The sequence below is a fragment of the Epinephelus fuscoguttatus genome, linkage group LG8, assembly GCF_011397635.1.
Source record: "Epinephelus fuscoguttatus linkage group LG8, E.fuscoguttatus.final_Chr_v1".
Classification (NCBI taxonomy): domain Eukaryota; kingdom Metazoa; phylum Chordata; class Actinopteri; order Perciformes; family Serranidae; genus Epinephelus; species Epinephelus fuscoguttatus.
In genome coordinates this window covers 40,607,962-40,634,840 of record NC_064759.1, presented here as the reverse complement: position 1 = coordinate 40,634,840, position 26,879 = coordinate 40,607,962, and the positions used below count along the sequence as shown (strand labels likewise).

At 40.8% G+C, this 26,879-nt stretch overlaps 1 protein-coding gene across 4 annotated transcripts in view; it reads right to left on the bottom strand.

Annotated features, from left to right (window-relative positions):
• Window positions 1–26,879, bottom strand: part of grik2 (glutamate receptor, ionotropic, kainate 2) — a 450,636-nt gene that overhangs the window by 302,594 nt on the left and 121,163 nt on the right. For all 4 annotated transcript variants that reach the window (XM_049583125.1, XM_049583128.1, XM_049583127.1 and 1 more), the window contains 2 exons: window positions 14,886–15,053; window positions 11,268–11,525 (listed from right to left, as the gene is read on the bottom strand). In XM_049583125.1, the coding sequence (XP_049439082.1) occupies window positions 11,268–11,525; window positions 14,886–15,053 (426 nt within the window). The remainder of the gene's footprint in view (window positions 1–11,267; window positions 11,526–14,885; window positions 15,054–26,879) is intronic.

The following is a 26,879-nucleotide window of genomic DNA, read 5'->3' as shown; positions in this document are numbered from 1 at the left end:
GGTGTGGCGGTTAGCACTGTCGCCTCACAGCAAGAGGGTTGCCGGTTCAATCCCGGGTGTGGGAGCCCTTCTGTGCGGAGTTAGCATGTTCTCCCCGTGTCAGCGTGGGTTCTCTCCGGGCACTCCGGCTTCCTCCCACAGTCCAAAGACATGCAGATTGGGGATTAGGTTAATTGATAACTCTAAATTGTCCGTAGGTGTGAATGTGAGCGTGAATGGTTGTTTGTCTGGCGACCTGTCCAGGGTGTACCCTGCCTCTCGCCCGATGTCAGCTGGGATAGGCTCCAGCCCCCCCACGACCCTCAAGAGGATGAAGCGGTTAGAAGATGAATGAATGAATGAAAGATTACATAATTCTCAAAGGGATAATTAGGATGTTATAAACTTGCAAATAAAATGTTTCTGCACTTCAAAAATGAAAGCTCTGTGGTGGAAATTCCCTGTACTTCAAAATAAAGTGTGATTTTTACAAACTTGACACATTCGTGAATCATTTGCCGTCCATTCAGAATGGACCGGCCACCAACCAGTTAGGAACCACTGTCCTAAAGTATCTTCTGAATATACAGCCAGGCCATGCCCTGCATAAAGCGATTAATCGTCTAGTCAATAAAATGTAAAGTGGTGAAAAAAATGCATTGTCCAAGGTCCTCAGCAATGTTTTGTTCAGCCAACCCAAAGAGTTTCCGTTTACAGCCATCTATTCAAATAAACACAAGAAGTTTGTGCTCTAGAGAAAGGATCAGCACTCACTGAATAACCTCCTAAGCCCTATGATAAGCTATTATGGCAAGGCGTAACTATACAACTATACAGACCAGTGAGCAGTGATAACTAACATGTCTTTGGGGTCATCGGGTGGGAACCTCCTTTCACCAGTGTTTCGTCTAGTTGGTCCCATGACACCTCCAGGAGGCTAGACAGTGATCTCTGGCGTCCCAGAGACACTCCCCTAATGCTAGGTCTCACTGCTCCCCTCCCTGCACCAACCCAATAACCTCCTTTACCTTACTTACACATGGCTTTCTCAGGCCAAACAGCACTGCCACCTTCAACCAAACCCAGGCTCCGTACATGCGAGCTCAAGGTAGAGACGAGGTGATACTACCTTTCCTAGCACATTCACCATACTTTCACACGATACATAGCATAACTCCAATATAAGCTAAAGCTAAAGGAGAAAAACTAAACTCACAGGATCAGCAAACACACTCACCTTGCAGCATGGTCTCAAACAAAAGGTATTCAAATAGGCCACTCCCACGCTTAAATAACCTTCCTCTTTCTGGATTTCCTCCTGAGAGGAAGTGGATCTATGACCAAAAAACAGCAAATCTTCTCATCTGAAAAACTGAAAGTGTAGACTGTATTGCTTGGTTAATGACAAATGGAAGGATGTATGGACTCCATATGGTGAACAGCAGAAAGAAGCAGTTCTCTCCGAGCCAATGTTTTATTGTATAGTAGCCTGTTCTCCCTTATGGCCTAATCAAACTTTGCAGCAGCAGCAGCAGCAGCAGCAGCAGTAGTAGTAGCAACAGCAGTGTTCCAGGTAGTTGTATGGATGTTATGGCTGGCTGGGAGAGCTATAACACATGCTGCTGCCATCTCAGTTTTGCCATTATAAAGTTGAGCCGTTAGAGGAGTCCCATTATGGTTATTGATTTGCTTGTTTGCTCCCCGCTTGGTGGAGAAAACAGCACAAAGAGAGAGGTTGTTTCCTACCCCCTTTATATCCCATTCCCGAAAAGCAGACACGATTTAGAACAGCATGGGGGGTCAGGGAGAGAACCCATGAGAATTATATGATAATATAAATGTTCTGCTGCGCTGACTTTGCTCAGTACATCAGGCAATGTGCTTCTCGTACTGAAACATAAAGAGGAAAAGATTCTAACTCCAATCAGATCAGATTTCTGGTTGCCCTCAGTGTCCACCATCAACACTATCCGTCCTCGCTATCAGGTCATCTGTGTAAATGGCGACAATGAGGAGGTAAAGCTGTTTGCAGGTTGAGCCAAGGATCTCATTTCCCATCACCAAGACAGAAAATCAAGCCACTATTAACCCCATAGTGAACCAGCTATGTCCACTTTACAACTTAATTAACAGAGGTGGTGGGATCAGCGACAATCAATTCCTCCCTAAAGCTGCCTGCGAGACCTGCAGGGGCAAACTGCCCACCTATCTTCCTACCTTCCTGGAGGTTAACCCTTTGGGCAGCAGGCCTTTTTTGGGGTATTTTTACTGCCTTTACTTTTAAACTCATATCACAGTCATTATAAAGGCTACATACACATGCTGTATCTTGTTTTGTTCAGGACAATCTGGGCTAACCAGATTTGCCATCATTCCATGTCCTACCATGTGCCTGTATTTTATATTAATTTTTATATCAATGAAAAAAAAATATGTGTTACTAAATTCTTACATTTTTACATGTATCTCACCATAGCAAGTTGGAAGTTGACATATTCTGCCATATCTGCAGAGGGGAGACTCTCTGGAATCTGGCAATATAAGAACCATGATGCTGGGACATTCTGTCACTCAGTGACAGTTGTCCAAAACATGTGGTTTGTGCCATGCGGACATAATTGCCAGTATTTTTTTCATTATTGCAAGAAATACCATTGACTCAATCACAAATCAAACATGTGTTTTATTTGAAGGAAACATGCAATATTTACATCTAAGATAATAGAAAAACAGTAATAATATTATTCCTCACTATATGAAGTGACTGATAACAAGATCTGTATAATGGATTTTAAAGAAATTTGTCAGGTTTTTATTTTGTAGACAATCAATCTGTATATAGCGTGATGGGATGACAGCACAATGATGTGTGTGGTATCATCGGAAAGCTCCGGTCCTGCGCTTTCATGTGATACGCGTGGCATGTCTGTGCGACCCGCGAGTAAGCAATCCAAGAGTAATGTGTGTGCAAACCTGTATGAAAGCTTTGTTATACATATTTTTAGTGTGACTTTATCGTCTCTTTCGCTGTGAAATAATTGGACTTGCTTGGTCTTGTCGGAAAGCTACGGTTCCGCTGTTTCACATGATATGCATGGCTTCTCGCTATGACGCACAGTTGCGGAGAAAATCCATAGAGAAGAACAGGTGTAAATTTGGACGCACTTTGCGTCGTTCGGGCCCATAGGGTTAACTGAATCCATTTTTCCCTCTACCTGTGAAATGCTTTCCATGCCGCTGGCTGCAACACAAGCCCAAAGCATGATCGATCCACTCCCCTGTTTTACAGTTGAACAGGTGTTCTTTAGATGAAATTTTGTACCCTTTTTTTTCCCAAAACATGCCTTCTATTTTAACTTCATCAGTCCACAGACTTATTTCAAAAGAACATCCGGCTTGTTTAGATGTTCCTTTGCAAACTTCTGACACTGAAAATTACGGTTAGGACACAGGAAAGGTTATCTCCTGATAACTTTTCCACAAAGGTCATATTTGTACAGGTGTCACTGCACAGTAGAACAGTGCACCACTGATAAATCTTCCTGAAGGTCTTTTGAAGTCAAAAAGGGTCTTTGATTTGCCTCTAACGATCCTATGAGCAGCTCTCTCTGACAGTTTTCTTGGTCTTCCAGATCTCAACTTGACCTCCACAGTTCCTGTTAGCTGCCATTTCTTAATTACATTACAAACTGAGGAAGCAGCTACCTGAAAACACTTTGCTATCTTCTTATACTCTTCTCCTGCTTTGTGGGCATCAGTTATTTTAGTTTTCAGAGTGCTAGGCAGCTGTTTAGAGGAGCCAATGGCTGCTTATTGATGGGACAAGGTTTCAGGAGTCAGAATATTTATAAAACTTTGTAATTTGCATCACCTGGCTTTTTCAAACATGGATTGTGAACAAGGCATAGCGCTAACAAGCTAATCATTGTCTGAGACCATTTAAAAGTTGTCCGAGAGCTCAAACGTCCTTTGCATGATGCTCCTTTCATTTTTCATTTTCATTCTAAAATTGCATGAAACAAAAATATTACACACTTATCTTGCTTAAAATGTTGAAAAGCATGTTTCATATTAAACTTTATGTATTTTGGAGATCAGTTCTACTTAACTATTCACAGTAAACAAAATTTTGACCAGGGGTGTCCAAACTTTTGCATGCTACTGGATATGTTATGGAGCGTAAGTATTACAAATTCAAATTTTTACTCATTGTTAAAGAGTCTAGGTTTGGCTTCTGTCTTTTTTTTAAATGGGACAATTCTAGGACAATTTCACCGGCTTGCAAAGGGTAAATTTTAAAGGTGATAACTCTAACACTTACCACTAAGAGAACCACAGTACAGTTCAATCTGATGCATTTCAGCCACTTTCTTTCACCAGAAAAATGTGCATGTTGTTTTGTATGTCAGTAAAGTTAGGTATGCAAAGATATGCTGTGGAGGAAGAAGTGGTCAGATCTTGGAACTAAGGTTAAAGTATTACTGCCACAGAAGAAAAGTACATCATGTAAAATACATGTATCCAAAATTTTGCTTCACAGGAAACTGAAGCAATTTTCCACAACACACGTTTGTTTATGGGTGTTGGGGAGTAATACAGCATATGTGAGTAGTAATGATAAGTCATGAATAGCCTTTTGTGTCACTAGTGGGATCTGTGTGAAGTTTGATAAATGTCCTCAGGTGATGTAACTGGAGTTAGCATGCCAGTCAGATGGGTAGTTCATTCTATTGCAATGGGACTTATGCAGCAACATTCTCTTAAATTTCTCTAACCCTGTATTTTCTCTTAATTTTCCGTTACAAGACACTTAACTTCTCATGTCATCTCCAGATGCACCAAACATCCTGGCACATGCCCAGGGATTAAAAAAGAAGTTCTGCAGTAGTGTAATTGACATACTGTTAAATAAAACAAAAAGCAGACATGTGATTTTCCAGAGCGTCAGTATTGACATTACAGGAAAACAAAAAACCCAGCAATGGCAAAAGATTTATGATGCTGTAAATGGCACCACAGCAGCAGTGATGGTGGAAGTGTTTAGATCCTTTACTTTAGCAGAAGTGCTAATAACACACTGTAAAAGTCCTGCATTGAAAATGTTAGTTAAAGATATGTATGTCCAATCAGCAAAATGTATTTACGTACTAAAATACACAAACTTTAAATCAATTTCATAAATCAAAATAATCAAACTAATTAAAAGGAAAAGTTCTCATATCTGAGAGGCTTGAAGTTTTTATTATTTTTATGAAAAAATGACTTGGATGATTATCAAAACAGTATCCCATTAACTTTCCAATGCAATCTTCTAATAATTTCAGCTGCACTTATATATTTTCATGTGGTTTGTGTGCAAAAATCTTAATTTGTAAAGTAACTAAAGTCATCAAATAAATGTAGTGGAGTAAAAAATACAGTACTCTCCTCTGAAGTTGAGTGGAGTAGAAGGAGAAAGGTGCATTACATTAAAATACCCAAGTAAAATCAAATTCCCTCAAATTTGTACTTAAGTATTTGAGTAAATGTACTTCACACTCCACCACTTGTCACCAGAGGAATGCAAAGTAATGCCGGGATCACACTACACAGTATCAGTCTGATCATAGGTGTTGGCTTGAATCGTGAAAGACAATGAGTGACGTTCGCAACTATCTTGTGCAGTTTAAGTCTAACATATTGATAACTTGATAACCACATCTTCACCCATCACAGCCGTCACTTTGACCAATAGACACACAGAGCAATCTGCTGCCTTGGACAACTATATGGCTACAATACCCCAGCCTTTTTGATATTTCCTCTAGGGATGTTATCACAACAGAGTAAAAACGGAAAAAAGAAAAAAAAATACCCCAAAAAAGTCCTAGGGCCCAAAGGATTAATCAGCTCCCATTTACCCTGTCAACACTTCCTGTTAGGTTAGGTTAGGTTACTTTATTCATACCCGTAGGTAGATCTGTCCATTTAACCTGTGTCCAAAACTAAAAGCCCCTTATTTCGGTTGAGATAATCACTTTATTTTCTAAAAAGGTATATAAAGGTATTTTGTGAAACATTTGCAGGAACTTATGGAGTATTCAGTGACTTGCATAGTTTGTATGCAGTACTTCAATTGTAGCTTCTGCCATCCGGTGGTTATTTTTACATTACCATAATAACATTTCAGCTACACACACAAACAGCTACAGTGTATAGTGACTGAAATAATAGTATTAATGATAAAAATAGGTCAAGAATAATCAGATGATGTCGTCATGAAAGACGGCCAGGGATGATTGGTCGTGGACCAACGCGTAGTTTGTCATGTCTGTTGGCCAAGGTACGACAAGATTTTATGGCTCCACAATCACCCAATCTGATATAGTGAGAACAGATGAAAATGTCATGTAGTCTGAACCTGGCACAACTGAAATTATAGTAATTGGGATCAATGGACCTAAGTAGCATTTCTTTAGGTCAGAAATGTAATAATCCAATCATTATAATAAGCCTAAAACACAACAATCTAAATTTGATTATATGATATTCGTGCTTTTTTTTTTATGTCCTCAAATTTAAAACATGTTCCCTTGTGTTCAACAAAAACACCTATTGCACCTATTGCACTGTCTCTTAACTAATAAAGGAGCAAAAATAAAACATTGATGAATCCCAGCCATCAATCAGTACTAACAAAATAAGAACAAATCATGGATAGAAACAAAAATAAGAGATAGTTTCTTTATATACTGCTTCCTGCATGAGGTCCAGTGCATCATATGTTAAAAGATCATCATTTGTTTTCAGGGCTGTAGCCACCATTGAGGTAACTGAGGTCATAAGTTCTCATAGAAAAATTGTACGTGTTACTAATAATATAAATGATGGCTTCATTCTATTCAAGTGTCCCAGTAAGCCATAGTGGTGAGTGTAGCAGGAAGCTAGCATGAAAACAGAATTCAGTCATCATTCATTTTATTATTTATACCTCTGCTTTTTGCCTTCTGTGTTATATCAAAATGTTATGTCATGCAACACAATTATACTTATTCTTAAAGGTATGTAACATCCTGATACATGTCTGAGATAAAAGAACAACTAAAGTGACTGCAGTTATACGGAACTGTTCTACATGTCCAATACTTACATGAGCAGGTTCCTGTGAAACCTGGATGCAGGGTAGGGAAGCACACAATTTGAATTCCCCATGGCTAAAAGCAAGAATAAGAGAGTGACTATGTAGGGAGCAAATACACTGTACAGCACTTGAGTAAATGTACTTAGTTGCTACCACTGTTCATGTGTGTATGTGTATTAGCCCTGTGATGGACTTGAGACCTTTCTTTCACTCAGTTCATGCTGAGGTAGCCCCCAGCCCCTGATGACAGCCACCACAAATAACTACAAAAAGAAAATGAATGGGTTCATGAACAGCAATATTCCGCATTGCTATTTGCAGATTTCCTTGATCATTTGTAATCTGGTACATGCAATTAGCATATGACTCCAAAAAGCAGAGTTTGGCTGGCCTGAATACTAAACACAGTGAACACACACTGCAGTACTGTGATCCAGGCCACACTGGTCCCAGTGTGTGTGTGCGAGCTCTGGGAGGCCTGGCAGCCTGTCTTCAGGCTGGCACACACCCTGACCCCTGGCATATGGTACATGTACCCAGCCTGCTGGCTTATTTGTTGCCTGGTGACCTGGACTGCAATAATAGCAAGGTTTGAACAAGGTCTGCTTTCCTGAGTAATGAGGAGAACATGTCTTCCAAAGCCTCGCAAGCTCTCTGACTTCCATGAATTATGGAACATCTACAAATGGTAACAATACTCAGCTATACCTGAACAAAATCCTCAGTCTGCTATTTCACATTAGTTTTGGCTGTATATATACTTTTAACTTTAATTTAATCTATTTTTCACCAATTATATAACAACGGATGGGCATGTCAATGTAGGAAACAGCAAAGTGGTGCTGCAAATCATTAATCTTGTGTTACATGTTTTTTGCTGTATGGAATGAAAAAAAGGGGGCAGAAATGTGTGGAGACAGACATGAAGCCTTTAAATAAGGCTATTTTTGGCCATGCTAGCAGCATGGTTCAAGGTATGAAAAATGTCAGTCTGTCAGTCTGATGGTTGGTCCAACACCTCAGTCCAGACTAAATATTTCAACAACTACTGAATGGATCAGCAAAGCATTTTGTACAAACATTCATGGCTCCCAGAGGAGAAGTCCTGACTTTGGTGGTCCTTTGACTTTGCCTCAGGCAACGCCATAAGGTTGACATTTAAGGTGTTAAGTCAAATGTCTTTACATCTGCTGAGGGGATTTCCATGAAGGAAGAATTGTAAGGATGAATTGTAATAGCATTTATACCACCTGACCTTTCATCTAGCCCCATCATCCAGTCAATGTAATAGTTTGTAGCCAAATATCTGCAAAAACTGAGCATAGCATTAGTTCAGACAGGACATGATGTTAAGCTCAGCTCACATCCCAGCTACATCAGCTGATCTGAAGCAGCCCAATCAACTGATGGATCAGCTGATTGATGGAAGGGTGTCAGCTGATAGATCACATAATTCCTTCCATGCAACCAACAGGCAGATCTCATTCAGCGAGCCCTATACTGGAGTGCAAGCCACTTTGCAACCCGCCTCCACCCCAGCTGCTTCTTTTCATGTTGTGTTTGACTTTCAATAGCCCCTTTTACACTGCCAGATTTTCCGCAAATGTTGGGCCGTTTTGCCAGTAAGTTGCAAGCGTTTAGACACACAGAGCCGGATTGGCGAGTTGATCCGAGGTGCCCAATCTTCCGCCTCGTAGGGTAGTCATATTGGCGGAACCCTTTTAGTTTAAAAAGACAGAGGCGGCCTTCCGCAACGGGAGGGGCTGTTGATGACACCGCACGTGCGACCCACTGGCAGTGGACTAACAGGAAAAGCTGAGAGCAGGAATGAGCAACTAGTAGCAAGAGGGAAACGCAAACCTGACAGACACTGTAAAGATGAGCAACTGAGGAGACAAGGAATTGCGCGCCCTCCTTGTCCTCACACATGAAGAGGCCATTAACCGTCAACTGACAGGAACGGTGAAAGACGGGCCCAGCCGACACTAAGGTTAATGTTAACGCTCCCGCTATCTCTTCTTCTCGCTTTCATCACGCTGTCATCATCTGAGCAAACGGCATTGAACTTTTCCACGCTCTCGTAGCTCCTTAGCTTTGTTTTAAACTCTGTGAAACTTAACTTAAATGAGTCCAGCAGGCCCTTCAGGATCATTGCAGTTAACAAGCCATCACGTAAAGTTTCTCCTGCATTCCCCAGTGCTGTGATAGCAGTCTGCACAAATAACATAGTCTGTGACTATGTCTCTCATTAACAGCTTTCTTAAGGGATGTCAGCTCCGCGTATAAACTGAAGAGCTTAGATCAGGCCCAAAAAAATCCTGCCTGACCCCACCCGAGCCCGTGTATGTTCTGTCTGAGCCCGGCCCAGCCCATCCCTTTAACTGTACTTATCAGACCGAGCCCGGTTTAAACCCGACATCTTTTTGAGGACACGAACGTGGACATTGAAGGCTGACTCTTTCTTTCCATGGCAAGCCTTCGTCATGTGCCTCTTAAGTGTCGAGGTCCCTGTCTTTTTGCTGTCATATACCAGCATTGTGCTGCACTTGGTACACTCGATGAAGCCGACACACACGCTGTCACCGTCACCAACTCACATGTGTGCGGCCAGTGGCGCCGTGAAGGGGGGGGCTACGTGACAGAGCCTTAGAGCTCTTTTTCAAAAAATCAAGAAAAATGAAGTGCTTTCAGCCAGGCTGAAAACTGTGCCATTAGATTAGACTATAGTTGTGTATATAGTTGTGCTATAGTTGTGTAGTGAACAAATAGTGTATTTATAAAAACATTCAGTTTTAAGTCATAATTTGTCATAATTTCACATGTCAAATTTCACGTCTCACAGGAGACAGGAGGAGATTAGGCTATAGTTGTGTATGCAGTGATGCTACAGTTGTGTAGTGCATAAATATTGTACTTATAAAGACTGTAAAAAATGTAGTAGTCATAAAAAGTAGTCATAATTTCACATTTCAAATTTCAAATTAGCTCAAAGCACTGCTGTGTGGCATGTGACCTGCACCAGTTCATTAAAGGCAGTGACAGTGAGAAATTTTAAATTATCAATATTACATTATATTTTTTAAAGTGTACCTATCTAGATAAATGCAGTTAACAACATCACCAACAACAACCACAGTCCATTGCTGATTTTTTAGTAGGCCTAATAGTAGTAGCATTATAACAAATGTCAGTGTGATTTCAAATTAGGTTCTCTTAAGGTCCAGACACACCAAATTGACATCAAAGACCTAGTCATCAGAAAATAAACGGGATTCAAGATGCAAGTCAGCACATTAACAACACAACCCAGTGTTGAAAGAACAAAGAATATCTCTGCTAAAGAGCTCAATGGCTAAAAACATAGTCTTACCATATATGACATGTTTGTTATTTGTCATGCCCTCTTGTCTTTGGCAGTTTGTTTACTTTCCTCACTCCTGTTCTCTTCTTGTCTACTGAGCTGAACTGCCAATCACAGTGATTTCATTCAGCAACAGGCTCCACCCTCTCTGACACCGATTCAACCAAAAAAGGCAGACATGGGTCACACCACCAAAACCAGGGAGACAGACACTCATGTCTGACATTGACCAATGGCTGATGGTCAGCTTAGTGTGTCAGAGCCCTACTGCTGAGATTTCACCTTACATTTCTGCAGGCCGCACACAAACAAAGGTCATTGACCTTCCTCAGGGCTAATATTTCTTAACTGCTCTACTTGTTTCATGTGGTGTGAAAAACTGGTAAAAAAAATGCATGAGATATAATAAAATAAAAAATAGATTTTTTTGTTGTTGTCATGTATACTGCTGTATTTCTTTATCTTTTTCTGCTTGCTTCTACATGCAGCGCATATACAATGATTCAGAACTGTAAAAATATTTTTTCCTTTGCAGGATGTAATGCATTTGCCTCAGTGAGGTTGCTAAATAGCATATAGGAATAGTATTAAGAAACAGGATCAAACAGTAAATACATGAGAATGAAAATGTAGGATACAAGTCAGGGTGTGTAAACTGAAGTCAGCAGAACCCTAAAAACATTCTGTAAAAAGAAAATTAGGGAAAATATCCTTACACGACCTCCTGGTAACTGCTGGACCAGTCAAGAGCAGACAGATGGACTGAAACAACAGGAGCAAAAGCTGAGGAAGTTTTTGTGGTCTTACCAGTGCTGTCGTCATAAACCACAGTGACCGTCTTCCACTTGAAGAAATGGACCAGATCCAAGATGGCCCGGCTGAGGGAAGAGAAGTCCGGATAGAGGCTGACATAGAAGACGTCTCTGTTGTCCGATACTTGGTGCTTCCACTTGGTCTGGATGTGTGGCACCCCCAGGGCATTGCAAATCGACTGGACTGCATTCGCTGAGGAACTGTGAGAGGGGCCGAAGATGGCCGCCACCCCCAGAGAAAGCTGGTCGCAGGCTAGAGAGAGGAAGTATTTGATGAGTTAGCTCCATCCTACTGTGATTCAGCATATGTTCATGATGACCAGTGCCATGCTGACCAACAGATGTGAAGAAGGCTTCTGTGAATTATGTCTGTACAACAATTCAGCATTAAGTTTATAATGTATGTTGATAATCTTCAACATCAAGTGCTGCACAATATGGGAAAAACTGACACTGTAATATATTGTGATATGAAAAAATAGAGGAATTTTCACCTGACGTCTTTAATAGCTCTTTTTGTCAGTAATAAATAATTCTATAATTATGGGTGTGATTTGTTTGGGGAGTGCATCTGCATAGGAAATAAAAGTAATAATAATAATAATAATAATAATAATAATTATAAGACTAAGAATAAGAAAGCCAAAAAATGAAGTTTTACACTTTAGACTTTTCTGAGGGAGAGGAAGGGGAAATGAGGGAGGGAGTTTAACACTCTGAATGATTTATTATGACACCACTGTATTAATATCATACTCTCTATCAATCTAGGCTAAAGTCAATGACCTAACATATCATATTAATAGGCTAATGCATGTTGTTTACCCTAAAATAAGGGGGCTCACTTACGTTGCTCCCTTCCTGTTCCTCACTCATTTTTAGGTTGTGGTGGACCACTAGCGGGTGTGCTTTGGTTGTTTATCAGACAGACTTCTCTTGTGGATTAGCATTACTGTTATTGTTACCCTTTCAGCCTTGGGCTCCAAATTGCTGGGAGATCTCTGGTTTCTTAAGCCTGGCTTGTAGCTAGTAATTAGCACTTACAGTCCAGCAACTCTGCATAGGAGAATGGTCAGGAGATGTCATGGTAATGTTGCATAAAACAGGTTTTATTTCTTTTGTGCAGCAAACACAAAACACAGCTTTTTTCAGTTGTTACTTGAACCTGAGCTTATCAAAAGACTTTCTGCTGACTACTGTAGCTTCGGAAAAGCATCCAGTTCACTGTGTCTGCCTGCCACACTTGACGATTCAGTTGTGGTTGGTAACGGTACACACACACACGCACAAGAGTGTCACTTCCCATAACAAATGCCACCAGACTATAAAATACAGGGGAGAGGAGAGGCTTGGCTGGTAACATTAGTCATGGAAAATTAGAACGGTGTCAGTTGTAGCATTTTATGTTTTAATTTGCATAAACTCGCACATCCTGTGATGCAACTATTGCACATGCCCAGACTGCAATGTCAATTCTGAAATGATATAACCAGCAGCCCAAGCATTAATTACTATCTTTTTCATTTTTATTTTTAATTATAAGTGTGGTGATATTATATATATTATTATATAACATTTTCTTATCGAAAAATCCCATGTGCAGAGCAAAGCAACAACAATACATCTCATTAGTATTACCTGTGGACCTGTGTTGTTAAAGTACTAAATGTGAATTAATCTGCCGCTAAAAACAGTCTCCAACAAATTTCTATTTCTATTCTATTTCATCCTGTTTGAGGTATGTTTGCAAAACACTTTCAGGAAATTACTGTCCTACTTTTATTTATATAAAAGCATACATTTGTACGCTCATTTGTAAATGAAAGACCTACATCTTCAGTATAAGGCAGTGGCCTTGGGGTTGACAAACATAGGCTGGGTAAGGCTGTCACAAAGTATTTTTTGATTAAGTTTTGTCATGCGATTTGTTGACTATCAGGAAACTAGAGAATAACACCTGTCCTTTAGCAAGACCGATTGCCAGAATAAATGTTGGCATTGTATATTTCTGCAACCCACGCTATGAAACTTAACATTTCTTTACATTTCAGCAACGCTGTAGTTAACATGTGGTTAGGTTTAAGCACAAAAAACACATTTTTTTTGGTAAGAACAGATTAGCCAGTGTTTTGGCTTAAAATCCCTAGTTTAGCGGCACAATCCCTGCTGGAAACGCAGCAATGTCTCAGTAAAAGATAACAGCTTTTTGTGGCACTCTCCCAGCAGCAAACACAGACCATCTCAGTAAAAAAACACCCACTTTTCATGGTTCCATTCTGGCAGGAAATGCAGCAATGTCTTGGTTAAATAAACACCTGCTTTTCATGGCACTGTCCTGGCAAGAAATGTAGCAATGTCTGGATAAGATACAGCTTTTTGTGACACTATCTTAGCAGGAAACAGCAATGTCTTGGTAGAAAACACCCACTTTTCCCGCCACTATCCTGGCTAGGGATACAGTGGTGACTCCCTGACAGACAAATCATTTTGCTGTTTGGTGGTTTCAAACAGTGGTCTGCATCTTGGCAGGCATCTCAAGTGTCATACCATCCACCATGCTCTTTATCTCCAGATGACAACGTCAGCTAGTACCGCACGTCACATTAGAAACAAAATAATATGTATGAAAAGTTCACATTTAATGTATCTGTGGTCTGTAGAAATGTACAATGCCAACATTTATGTACATTTACATTTTGGCAACTGGGCTGCCTTTAAACAGGCAAGCTGTCTGAATAGTGTACTAGCTAAGATAAAGACCAAAAACATAAGTTTAACAGACTAGAAATTTAAAAACCGATAACAAAAATATGTAATTGAATATCATATAAACATCAAACACAATCAGCCAACATTACAATGGCCAACTGTGGCTCAATAAAGTGTCTGAGCATGGGTACATTCATTCCCATTGTTTTATTGAGATGTCTAATTATTTCTTGCTCTGTAGTGGATACAAATGTATAAATGTATTTATACGGTAGATATATCTACTAATATTGATTACACAACCTCTACTACATTACATTCCACAATACAAAGATGAAGCTAAAGCTGAAGGTGTGACCAATTTGAGCTTGCTTTAATAAAATTGTAATCGGAGGACAAACAAATAATTGCATATCTTTGTATTAGCTCGACTTAGCACTCTAATCACCTTATTTGATATAAGGGAGATGGTTAAATCACTGAGACAGGATATAATGGCCTGTAATTGATAAGAGACTTGAAATGTCAGCCTGATGCACACACAAAACTGATAGATTATAGCACTTTATTGGCTGTCTCTGGGGGCCAAACAGGTCTTTGAATTACTGCCGCTGAGTCATTACCTGGAACCAATCAATTCTCTCTGTTTACATTTGAAGTGCTCAGCCATTTCTCCCTCGCCTGATTATAATTGTCACAATCTAAGCCACTGCAGCTCGCGAGCTTCGAACAGGGAATACATTTACAATGCAAAGCAGCTATGGCATAGCACATGTGCACACACACATTCACTCACACATACAGTGTATGCACACACACACACTCACACACACACATACACACACAGCGGCTGAGAGCATGCCAACACCGGAGGCAGATCTTCCAATCACAAATACAGAAATACCTTTCCTGGAGGCTTCAAAGCTGTCATAGATGTTTATCCTTTGGATGTCGTAGGTGAGCGTGGTGTTTGGCAGTAGGGTTCTGTTCCTGTTGATTGTGTTTAAAGCAAATTTAAAGGCTAGTTCCTCAGCACCTGACGGGCCGCTTTCAATGGACTCAAATATCCCCCCTGTGAAAGAACGAGAAACAACTGATTAGTAATTTTTCAGGGTTGAATTATTTTCACTGGAAAGATGCTTTAACAAAAGCCAGTCGTAAAGATTACACGGAGCATTCTATTACCCTAATAAGAGTTGGAAGGAGCATCTCAATAATAATAACCAGGCTTATTCAGAAGAAAATTGGCTTACACATTCAAACCTTTAATAATCAGTTTGACAAAAATGGAAAGGAGATTTTTCCAAATAAACATACTCCCTAATTGCTGTCCAGAAAAAAGGAATGGATTCTCCCACAAAAAAAAATCAAGGCACATCATGTCATTTAAATACAAAACATTATAAGCTTTTAGTGCAGTTGCTGCATGATTGAAAACAAGAGCAAATGACTAACTGCACTGTAGTTTTCCTCATGATCAAACAGAAATGCTGATACCAACACTAGGACATCAACAAAAGCACAAGATTAGGTTTGGAAAAAAAACCTCATTGGTTGGCTCTGAATTCATACAGGAAGTGAACACCAGGCTCTCGTGTAAAAGTCTGGGGTTTACTGGACCCATGCACCCCCACTCCCACCCACCCTATAGGGACTTTCCAGATCCTTCTATTAGGTCCTTACTGGTAGCATGTCACCTGACGCCATCCAGCGGCATATCATACTGCTACAACAGGTGCTGTCTGGCTCAGTTATGAACTGACACCACTCATCTGTGTGTCATACTGCAACAACAGGTGCCGTTCAGCCGTGTGGCCATCTGGACAACTGGCGACGTATCACAAGGTTCCATCCAGCTGCATTACAAACTGACCAAACCGACTTTACAAACTACTGCCACAAAAGCTGGCTCTTGGCATCAGGTGTCTGACATCGAAATTACTGACAAAGTGGCAGTATTCGATGACTTTGGAATGAGAATGGCTTAACAGTCACACAAAGACAAAATAGTGAGTTGTACAAGTTACTGCAAATATAGCCTATTATCACTTACTCATTAATTATTACACATTGAAAAAGTAATATTAGACTTACTAACCCCCTAACCTGTCAACCTGTTCTTATTTTTTTTATCCCTTTTTTCCTTACTTGTTTGTTTGTCAAGCCACTAATTTACTCACTGCAAATCCTGTCCCCCTCTATCTGACCAGTCCTCAGTGTTTGCCCTCTTGGTCTAGTCAATGTATCCCCATATCACATAAACAGTTTGTACATTTCCCCATGATAAGTAATGCACCAAATTTCGTACACATCCCATGTCTTTTAGAAGGCTGCAATCACATGACCAGTGGTCAAACCCAACAGGATTAGGGAAGCAGTCTCAAGCGCGGGAACTGCCCATTGGTTCGACATCTCATTGTTCCGACCATATTAAACTCATTGTTCCTAAGTCCTGTTGTTCCGAAATCATCATGATGCCCTGTGGTTAAGGTCTGGTTAGGTTTAGGCACAAAAACCACTTGGTTAGGGTCAGGAAAAGATCATGGTGTGGGTTAAAATGAAAAACAAAGTGACAAACACATAAGCCGTGAGCCTGCTCCGCCTCAAGCCGGTCGCGGCGCACCGTACGCCCGCCGCGAGCCGTTCAGCACCGCGGACAGCCGGACTAATGGGATGACGAACCAATGGGCTGTCGGTCCAATGCCATGGACCCCTCAAGCGCTCCTGTAAGGAAACAGTTTGGGGTAATGGGTGGGTCATAAAACGTGGACTTTCTCCTGGAGACGCTTGTTCGGAACCATTTGAACTTCGAGTGAACTTCTAGTCATTCTAATGCCTGGTACACACTACACGCTATCAGCTCGAATCTAGCCCGACGCAGCGACGTATGTGTCTGCATGGGTTGTAAATGACAAGGAGTGTCATAAGCGACAATCCATCGTTTAATCTCGTGTAAATTAGTGCCTCATATTTAAAAACGTTCGAAGCCGCATGTGTCGTTCACGACTGCTCCCGTCACAGCCGTCACTTTGAGTAGCTGCTGCCATAGACAACTGTAAGGCAACAACACCCCAGCCTTTTGAATATTTCCTCTAGGGATGTTAAAACACAGAGCAAAAGGGGGAAAATGATGGCGTGAAACAGCAGAGGCACTTTATCAACCTGACCAGAACTTCCATTAGCATCAAGCTAGCAAAGAATGTTAACTTACCGGTCTTGAAGTAAGAAAATTCAAAAATAGCGGCGGGGCTTTTACTTACCAAAACTGCAGAGGCTACCAGCTTCATTTGAATCAGACTACATCATAAATGGGTCGTTATTTATTAATCCCTCTGTATCTTTATATATGTAGTTTTTTATCCGCTCCTGTTTGCCTTGATAAATTAAATTAAAATCTTTCAAATTAAGACAAACATTTGCATATGGTACTGGAGATGTCGCTCCTGCCATCTGGTGGCGCTTTTTTACATTACTACAACAACACTGAGTTAAAGTGCAACTTGAAGGTAAATTTTTTTAAAAAATATATACAGTTAATTCAGAATTTATTTTGGTTTACATGACATAAGGGCACAAATTCAGAGGAAAAAGTGGCTATTTTTAGCTCCTCCTCTAAAAAGGCTTTTTTTTTTTTTTTCAACATCGCCTGATACTATGTCACGAGAGGGACCCGAGGCTCGCAGCCGCACGGGGGTATGTGCGAGGGCGGGCAAGATCCGCGGCCTCCGTGTTTGAGATGGGAGCAGGCTGCGTGAGTGTTGATGGGCAGTGTGAGGCATGTTATGTCTGGTTTGGGGGTCAGATTCTCCACCAGAGCCCAGAAGGCATCCACCTCCCTGCAGCACATACTCTCCACAGCTGAGGACATGGGCTGGCAGTTCCCACACAAGCACCTATCATACAAAAAATTATCAGGAAATCTTCGAATCTCTCTCCCTCTCTCTCTCTCTCTCCCCTGCGGACATCAATACACCGTAATGCGGAGTTATAACACGCATAGCAAGATACGTCTGATACAAGCTGATATTTGCGCATTAGTTTCTGTTATGGGTAAGTAGCATTAGTTATCTAATACTGGCACGCTCTAACGCTGGTCGCTCACCAAGACACCTGCCCAGTTCTCCACTGGTTCTCCTCACACCACAGCTCTATTTCTCTCCTGTGGCCGTTACTTCTCCTAACCCTGATCTGTTCCTGGTCTCTTGGACGCCTAGCAGGCTCATAATTATAAGCCTGTGGGCCGTCACATGCATATGAATGTACATTTTCAACCTCTTCAGTCTCAAAACTAGTACTGGGATCCATGTTTATTAATGTTACACTCAATCGAACTCGGCCGGACTCCCTTACGCAACGTCACTTCCGGTTAGTGGGTTTTTAGATGCAGAAGCAAAATTCTCTCGCAAAAACGACCCCAAAAGTCACTGTAGTGTGTATATGTTTTTGTTTTTTGTTTAATCGAGTTTCTACATCATTTTCCTACACATTTATTGACCATGGTCTCCAACCTGCAAGTTGGGCTTTAAATAATAGTAAAAGTAATAAAAATAGGACAAGAATAACCTGATGACATCACACACGTCATGAGAGACGACCGGGGATGATCAGTGTGGACCATAGTGTAGTGTGTCATGTCTGTCTGCACGATTTTATGACTCCACAGTCGTGTAATGTGACATAGTGACTTTCAGAATGGACAGAAATGTCATGTAGTGTCAACCAGGCATAAGGTATGGCCTCACCATATGTGTTTTCCTAAACCTAACCACAGTAATTTTATATTAATTACATAATTGTACGTTAAGGATGTAACAGCCCATCAGGCGCTAATGCGTAGAATATCATATGAACAGTTGTGTCTGCATTTTCGTAAGATATCATATGAACGGTTCTATTAGGTTAAGTTGCCTCACACCTGTCTGCAAAACTGCATCCAACTTCTAAATTACTTTCTTAGTGTATATATATATATTTATATTTATGTATATACAGTACAGGCCAAAAGTTTGGACACACCTTCTCATTCAATGCGTTTTCTTTATTTTCATGACTATTTACATTGTAGATTCTCACTGAAGGCATCAAAACTATGAATGAACACATGTGGAGTTATGTACTTAACAAAAAAAGGTGAAATAACTGAAAACATGTTTTATATTCTAGTTTCTTCAAAATAGCCACCCTTTGCTCTGATTACTGCTTTGCACACTCTTGGCATTCTCTCCATGAGCTTCAAGAGGTAGTCACCTGAAATGGTTTTCCAACAGTCTTGAAGGAGTTCCCAGAGGTGTTTAGCACTTGTTGGCCCCTTTGCCTTCACTCTGCGGTCCAGCTCACCCCAAACCATCTCGATTGGGTTCAGGTCCGGTGACTGTGGAGGCCAGGTCATCTGCCGCAGCACTCCATCACTCTCCTTCTTGGTCAAATAGCCCTTACACAGCCTGGAGGTGTGTTTGGGGTTGTCCTGTTGAAAAATAAATGATCGTCCAACTAAACGCAAACCGGATGGGATGGCATGTCGCTGCAGGATGCTGTGGTAGCCATGCTGGTTCAGTGTGCCTTCAATTTTGAATAAATCCCCAACAGCGTCACCAGCAAAACACCCCCACACCATCACACCTCCTCCTCCATGCTTCACAGTGGGAACCAGGCATGTGGAATCCATCCGTTCACCTTTTCTGCGTCTCACAAAGACACGGCGGTTGGAAGCAAAGATCTCAAATTTGGACTCATCAGACCAAAGCACAGATTTCCACTGGTCTAATGTCCATTCCTTGTGTTTCTTGGCCCAAACAAATCTCTTCTGCTTGTTGCCTCTCCTTAGCAGTGGTTTCCTAGCAGCTATTTGACCATGAAGGCCTGATTCGCGCAGTCTCCTCTTAACAGTTGTTCTAGAGATGGGTCTGCTGCCAGAACTCTGTGTGGCATTCATCTGGTCTCTGATCTGAGCTGCTGTTAACTTGCGATTTCTGAGGCTGGTGACTCGGATGAACTTATCCTCAGAAGCAGAGGTGACTCTTGGTCTTCCTTTCCTGGGTCGGTCCTCATGTGTGCCAGTTTCGTTGTAGCGCTTGATGGTTTTTGCGACTCCACTTGGGGACACATTTAAAGTTTTTGCAATTTTCCGGACTGACTGACCTTCATTTCTTAAAGTAATGATGGCCACTCGTTTTTCGTTAGTTAGCTGATTGGTTCTTGCCATAATATGAATTTTAACAGTTGTCCAATAGGGCTGTCGGCTGTGTATTAACCTGACTTCTGCACAACACAACTGATGGTCCCAACCCCATTGATAAAGCAAGAAATTCCACTAATTAACCCTGATAAGGCACACCTGTGAAGTGGAAAACCATTTCAGGTGACTACCTCTTGAAGCTCATGGAGAGAATGCCAAGAGTGTGCAAAGCAGTAATCAGAGCAAAGGGTGGCTATTTTGAAGAAACTAGAATATAAAACATGTTTTCAGTTATTTCACCTTTTTTTGTTAAGTACATAACTCCACATGTGTTCATTCATAGTTTTGATGCCTTCAGTGAGAATCTACAATGTAAATAGTCATGAAAATAAAGAAAATGCATTGAATGAGAAGGTGTGTCCAAACTTTTGGCCTGTACTGTATATATACACTTTATTAATCCCCAAGGGCTTCCTGTTAAATATCGCATCCATTTCAAGATTATGCTTTTCACCTTCAAGGCCCTTCACAATCAAGCCATTTCATACCTGTCTGAACTCCTTCATATCTCCACACCCTCTTGTACCCTTAGATCTTCTTCTGCACTCCAACTCACATCACCATCTGCCCGCCTGACTACCATGGGTTCTAGAGCCTTCAGCTGTTCTGCCTCTCACCTCTGGAACTCTCTCCCCGACGACATTCACAACATTGACTCCCTTTCCGTGTTCAAATCCCGCCTGAAAACCCACCTTTTCAGGCTGGCATACTCAGTCTGATTTAATAGAGGCACACATATTGATGATGCTTTTATTATGTTTATTGTATACCTAGTGTTTATAATTATGATTTTGTTTAGTCATTGATTAATTACTTGTATTGATTGTATATTACTGAATCTTTCATTTTATGATCTATATGGATACGTTTTGTTTTTTACTGTGTCTTGTAAGGTGACCTTGAGTGTCCTGAAAGGCGCCGATAAATAAAATGCAATATTATTATTATTATTATTAAATTCAATCTTTTCACTCTGTTGTCATATGGCCCGAAATACACACACACATGCACAAACAGGACCTTTCTACATGCATAAAATGGAGAGATGTCAGAGTGAGGGGGCTGCCCATGGACAGGGGCCCCGAGTGGTTGGGGGGTTCGGTGCCTTGCTCAAGGGCACCTCAGCAGTGCCCAGGAGGTGAACTGGCACCTCTCCAGCAACCAGGTTAGCAAACCACCAAAGGAGACACAACATATAAAACAACTTACTTAAGTTACTTAAACTAAGTTACTTAAATTTACTCTCCTACATTAAAAAAAAAAAAACACAGGTGATTCCTGAATGTAGGTTGACCAGAGGTTAGCAAACACAACAAGGCACAACAGGTATATAGAACTTTGGAGGTACCAGAGGACATATTCCTTCTTCATTCCTATCAACACTGCTTAGTGGTGTATGAAGTTGAAAAAAGTTTGACATCCTAAGTTTAAAATTACTTAGATCTTCTGCATTATTAGTATCCACTGATTTACAGACGTCCTTTTCGCATTGTAAGCCTACAGGAAAAAGTCTTCTTTGGCCTAATGGTATCAAATGACAGACCCGGAAATTGTAATTCCACTCTTTAGCCATAACAAAAATTGGCTTCAAAGCCACACCTCCTGGAGGCCTGATTCCTCCCTTCTTTTGTTGCAAGCTAGCAGCTACATCCTCCACCTGCAACAAGCTCACACATTCCAGAACAGTCTCTCCAATGAATGCACAGAGATTAAATATATACCAACCGTCCATTTTCCCAGTCCAAGTTCTGGTAAGACACATTTCAAAGACTGAGTAGTACTGGAATAATTACTGCAGTGTATTTCCTAATCCCTAACCTGTAACCTTTTTCACATGCTTCTAAACAAAGTCAAAGCATAGCATCCTACAGTTATTACCCTACAACAAATGAACACTATATCAATAATTGTAATAATAATAATAATAATAATAATAATAATATGTAATCATATGTTTGTAATATATGCTCTCTGCACTCTTTCTGCACAGACTTTCCCTCTTCACTCAACTCAAAGGTGTCCCTGGGAAAATGCAACACTCTCTTGTTGACCCATTGATTGCCATTTATGAGCACTCTCTATCACTTTTCTGAGTGGTGCATCTTTCAAAGGAAACCATGCTGGAGTAAATGATGTTTACAAGTTTTGGGCAGATACACAGAAAACTCTCCATCTGTTCAATAGTACTCGTAATAGTCTGATGCAACTGCTACTGCAGGCCCAGCTTGCCCATGGTGCTGCAGACACTGGATTGGTCACATTATGAAAATCAGGAGTGATAACAGGACACTGGAATTTGCCATGTAATTTAGGATTAATGAAAATACGGGAGAATTCATTGGCAGTAGAGTCGCTGCCTCTGTAAATATATTTCACCACTGTAAATCCACCCTCATGTTCATTGACAAAGAAACATAGGGGTCTCCTGGACGACTTAAGAATATGTTTATGTTATAGCCACCAATTTTCAGAATTTCAACACCTTTTCTGACAGTCTTATGTTTTTCTTTTGTTTGATATGACCAGTTATCACCAGTTGGAACATCGATGTTGCACAATACTGCAAAGCTGTGAAATTATATGCTCAGTGACAACTCAAACAAACAATGCCAGCATTTTTTAAATAATTTCTCCACACATGGCAACTATTGTATGATCAAGGTTATGGAAGTAAATTTTGCGCCAGTGATGACTGTCCCTGTAACAGATGGCTTTCAGACACCAATTTGTCTTAGCCACCATAGCAGAGCTGGAGCTGTGGTAAATTCAGAATATTCAGTTGTTTGTAATTGGGAACAAACACCACATTAAAGTTGAAAAGTCGATCCAAAAAAGATATTAGTCAGGGGCTTACAGTGTATAGCATAATTTCTCCATTAGTACAACACTAACTCTTGATTTTCATTCCTTTAATTTACAGGCATTGTGACTAAATATTGTATGTAGGCATGTCATATTGTTTTTATTGTTATTTAAATTCAAACTTGTGATATTTGCCAGTATGTCCCAACACACAATATGAATGGTTGGAGGTGTGTCAGTGCAGTAACTGTGTTGATGGGGCATTTCGAGCATTTCCTCTGAGAAAACACTGATTACATTTTAAAACGTTTTAACAAGCAATTACTTTAATCTGGGAGGCCGGTGTTTGGTCCGAATATGATTGTAAAGCCTAAACCCTTTTCTTTTGTCCTAAACCCAACCACGTGTGTGTGGTGGCCAAATGTAACCATGTGCGTTTGTTGTTGAAAGAAAAAAATATGTCAATTAGCAGAGTTTTACTGATCTAGTGCATTTATTTTGAAAGAGACTGTATGCAAACTGTACATTTCCTGTGTAAACGGAAGTATATTTTGAAAATAGCAACGCATGTCGCAGGCAGAACTTGACATGGCATCCCAGAACGTCAACAAACAACGCACCCAGAGTACCTTGCACGTCACGTGAATGTGAAAAGCCCATGACCAAATGTCGATATGTGATTAGGTCAAAGTGAGAATGTGTTGGTTTCACAGCATTAATTAATGATTTGTTACAGTGTGTTTCAGCTGTGTGTCACATAGAGACACTAAAGGGTGCCCTGTGCATCGCTAAGAGAGGCCAAGATTGTGACAGTGCGTAGGGATCTTATGATCTGGGAATGAATACGGGTTGATTTTACTGCCTATGTTTTTAGGATTTTTGAGCAGATTGGACATCTGTGATACTGGAAAGATTAAGTCACACTGATTTTAGCAGGTGTGAATTTTCATGTCAATCATGTTCCAAAGTTAAACACAGACAATGATTATTACCAAAATGCTTGACATTTGTACAAGACTGCTTGCCTTGTATTTTCATGTACACAGGTTTTTATCTTTGTCTTTCTATCTGACAAACAGTTATTTTCCAATGCAGCTGATCACTTCTGTACTTTGTCTCTTCAACCAGGACAGTTTTATGTCCATTCAAGCCTTGGAAGTGTTCCAAGTGCCAACATTGTCTATGGAGGAAATATAAAATGGTTAAAACCACATATGCTCAAGACTAATAAAGCAAGCTTTTAATATCCCACTACTATATCTGAATGACCATGGGCCTCGTGATAGCAAAAGCACCCGGATCCAGGGGGATTCAATAACAATATGAGACGCTGTAAAGCGTTTTTCTTCAGAGAGCCACAGATGTGTGTTTAAAAGTGCGGCTCTCCACTGCTACAGCCCTCCAGTGAATACTTCTGACAGCCTGCAGATGAATGGACAGAGAGGAGGCCTGGGGAGTTGAGGGTGGGGGTCGGGTTCTGGGATCAATGTGCTCTGATTGGCCAGCGAATCAATCAATCAAGCCTTTGGGAGCAGTGGAGAGCAACGGTGAGAGATTGAAGTGTTTTGTTTGGGTTAGCCCTATGGCCTGGCCCTGCTGGCTCAGTGTCAGTCAGAGGGAGCTTTATTTACTCCAACTACAAGCACTCTACTGTAGGACCCTTTTGAAGTCTAGACGTAATCCATACACACCACTGCAAGAGTACTGCACGTCCCTCCTGTCACAAGCGATTACAACAGAACAGGCTGATTCTGATCAATGCTCCCTTACAGTGATTTCAACAGTGGACTCTTTGGAAATGCTCTTTTTTTCAGGGGCATTTATTTTGTCTGTGTGCTGGAGCTTAAAGCAAACATCTAAAAAGAAAGACCTCTGACAGCAGCAGCACTGTGGAGAAGTTTCTACTTTCATTAGTATTCATCTCATGGGAGAGCCCTATTTTGCTTGCCATAATGAGTTTGAAGGAATTAATAAGCATCAGTTAAGCAGGATGTACTATAATTGGAAAGCTGAGCATTTGGAATGGGTCCGTTCACACATGAGAAACACTGTTTTTCCTGCTGAGAATCTCTGCAGTTCATAGAAAGGGATGTGGCCAGGAAATGTGGAGATGAAACACTGCAGACAGGTGAATCTGTGTCAGAGAGGTGACTGTAAGCTTGAATATGAACACACGGTGTCTAATGAGAAAGTTGCTCGCTCGTCTGTGTGGACACAGAGATATGGAAATGAAACAGAACAAGTGAGATGAGGCCAGAAGGAAAGAGAGAGGAAATCCTCCACTGTGAGGACATTGTGGTTGTTTTGTCTTAGTTAGAGTTAGTCTAGGGTTAGGATTAGTTTTAAAATCCAAAATAATTCTTTTCCAAACCCTTTCTCCAGAAGTCCTATTCCCAAACTCTCTCTGAGATTCCTTCAATCAGTGGGCCTCATTTACAGATGTTTGCCTATTTAATCTTAATCAAGTAAGAGAAAAATAGAATGAGAGAAAAATTGGAAAAAAAAAAAACCATGCATCTGATTCATGACGTGTGCAATCAGAAGCATTGTTATAATGCAAAAAAAAGCCCTATACTGGAATATTAAAACAGTGGTTTGACTTTGTAGCCCTGAATAACATTTAAGGAATGGTATGACAGACTGAAGAAACAGTATCCAAACCTGGCAATTGGGCCCTGGTGGGCAACCAGCATGTTTGTTACTGAGTCAAGTCTAAGATGGATGTACACAGTGAATCCAGGATTCATGGAGATGCACGTTTGTGCGTTCTCATTCTGAGGTCATCAGAAAAGTCACACCGAAGGCGCCCTTTAGCATCGCACAGGAGTTTCAACTAACTTCACCAACGCTCAGAGCAACCAATGTGGTATAAAGAGTGAGAAAGTCCATGCAGAGTAGGAGGACGGGGAGGCAGATGGGTCAAACAAACAGACTTGCACCCAGGACATCACAGTTTGCCACCCATGTGAGACAAAAAGTCAGTACTGTTTTAACGTAATGTTACAATGTCAGCTGAGATAGGCTCCAGCCCACCCGTGACCCCAAACAGGATAAGGGGTTACGGAACATGAATGAATGAGAGAATGAATACTGATACGATACCTCTTATTATTAAAAAAAGGCTTCAGTGATCTAATGTAGGGTAGAGCAGTGTGTCAAGATTTATGAAACTACTGTATACTTGAATATTTCTTGCCTGAGCCTCTCTCTCTCATGGGTCTGTTGAAGCATGTCCCTCCTCTTCCTTTTTATCAGTTGCAGCTCCAAGTTCTCTTTTGCGTGTTGTTAACCTTTTTTTCTCTTTTATTAAACCATCATGCTATTATGTGTCAGATTATACTAGTGAGGTTGCATGCTGTGGTGTGCTCTGCATGTGCAACACATACATATATTGTTTGAGTGAAAAGCAATGGAGAAAAAAGACATACTTGCACTGGATGTGTTCACGACAAAAAGTTTGCACAGACAGTTTTACTCTTGAAATAAAAATAGGTCAATGTAGAAGAGAGAAAGCAATGCCTTTTTTGGTGTTGATCCTGTTGATGGTAGAATTTATCTTCAAAATGAAAACATGGTATCTTTAGTGTCAATATTTTGGTATCAATCCACCCAGCCTGACTAACCATAACTGCTTGACAACAGTAACCCTGTGTTACAAGGTGTTTCACCCAGGAGATTGCTATGTCACATACCAACACCAAAGAGTGCAACTCATGGAGACATTAAAGGATGCCCCTCTGTGTCAGTATCACATGACAAAGCGACGCTATTTGAAGACCTGGGATGAGAACCTCACAATCAAAGTATTTCAATTGTATTCCTGCAATGACTGCATCGAGCAACTACAGCATAATTAATCTT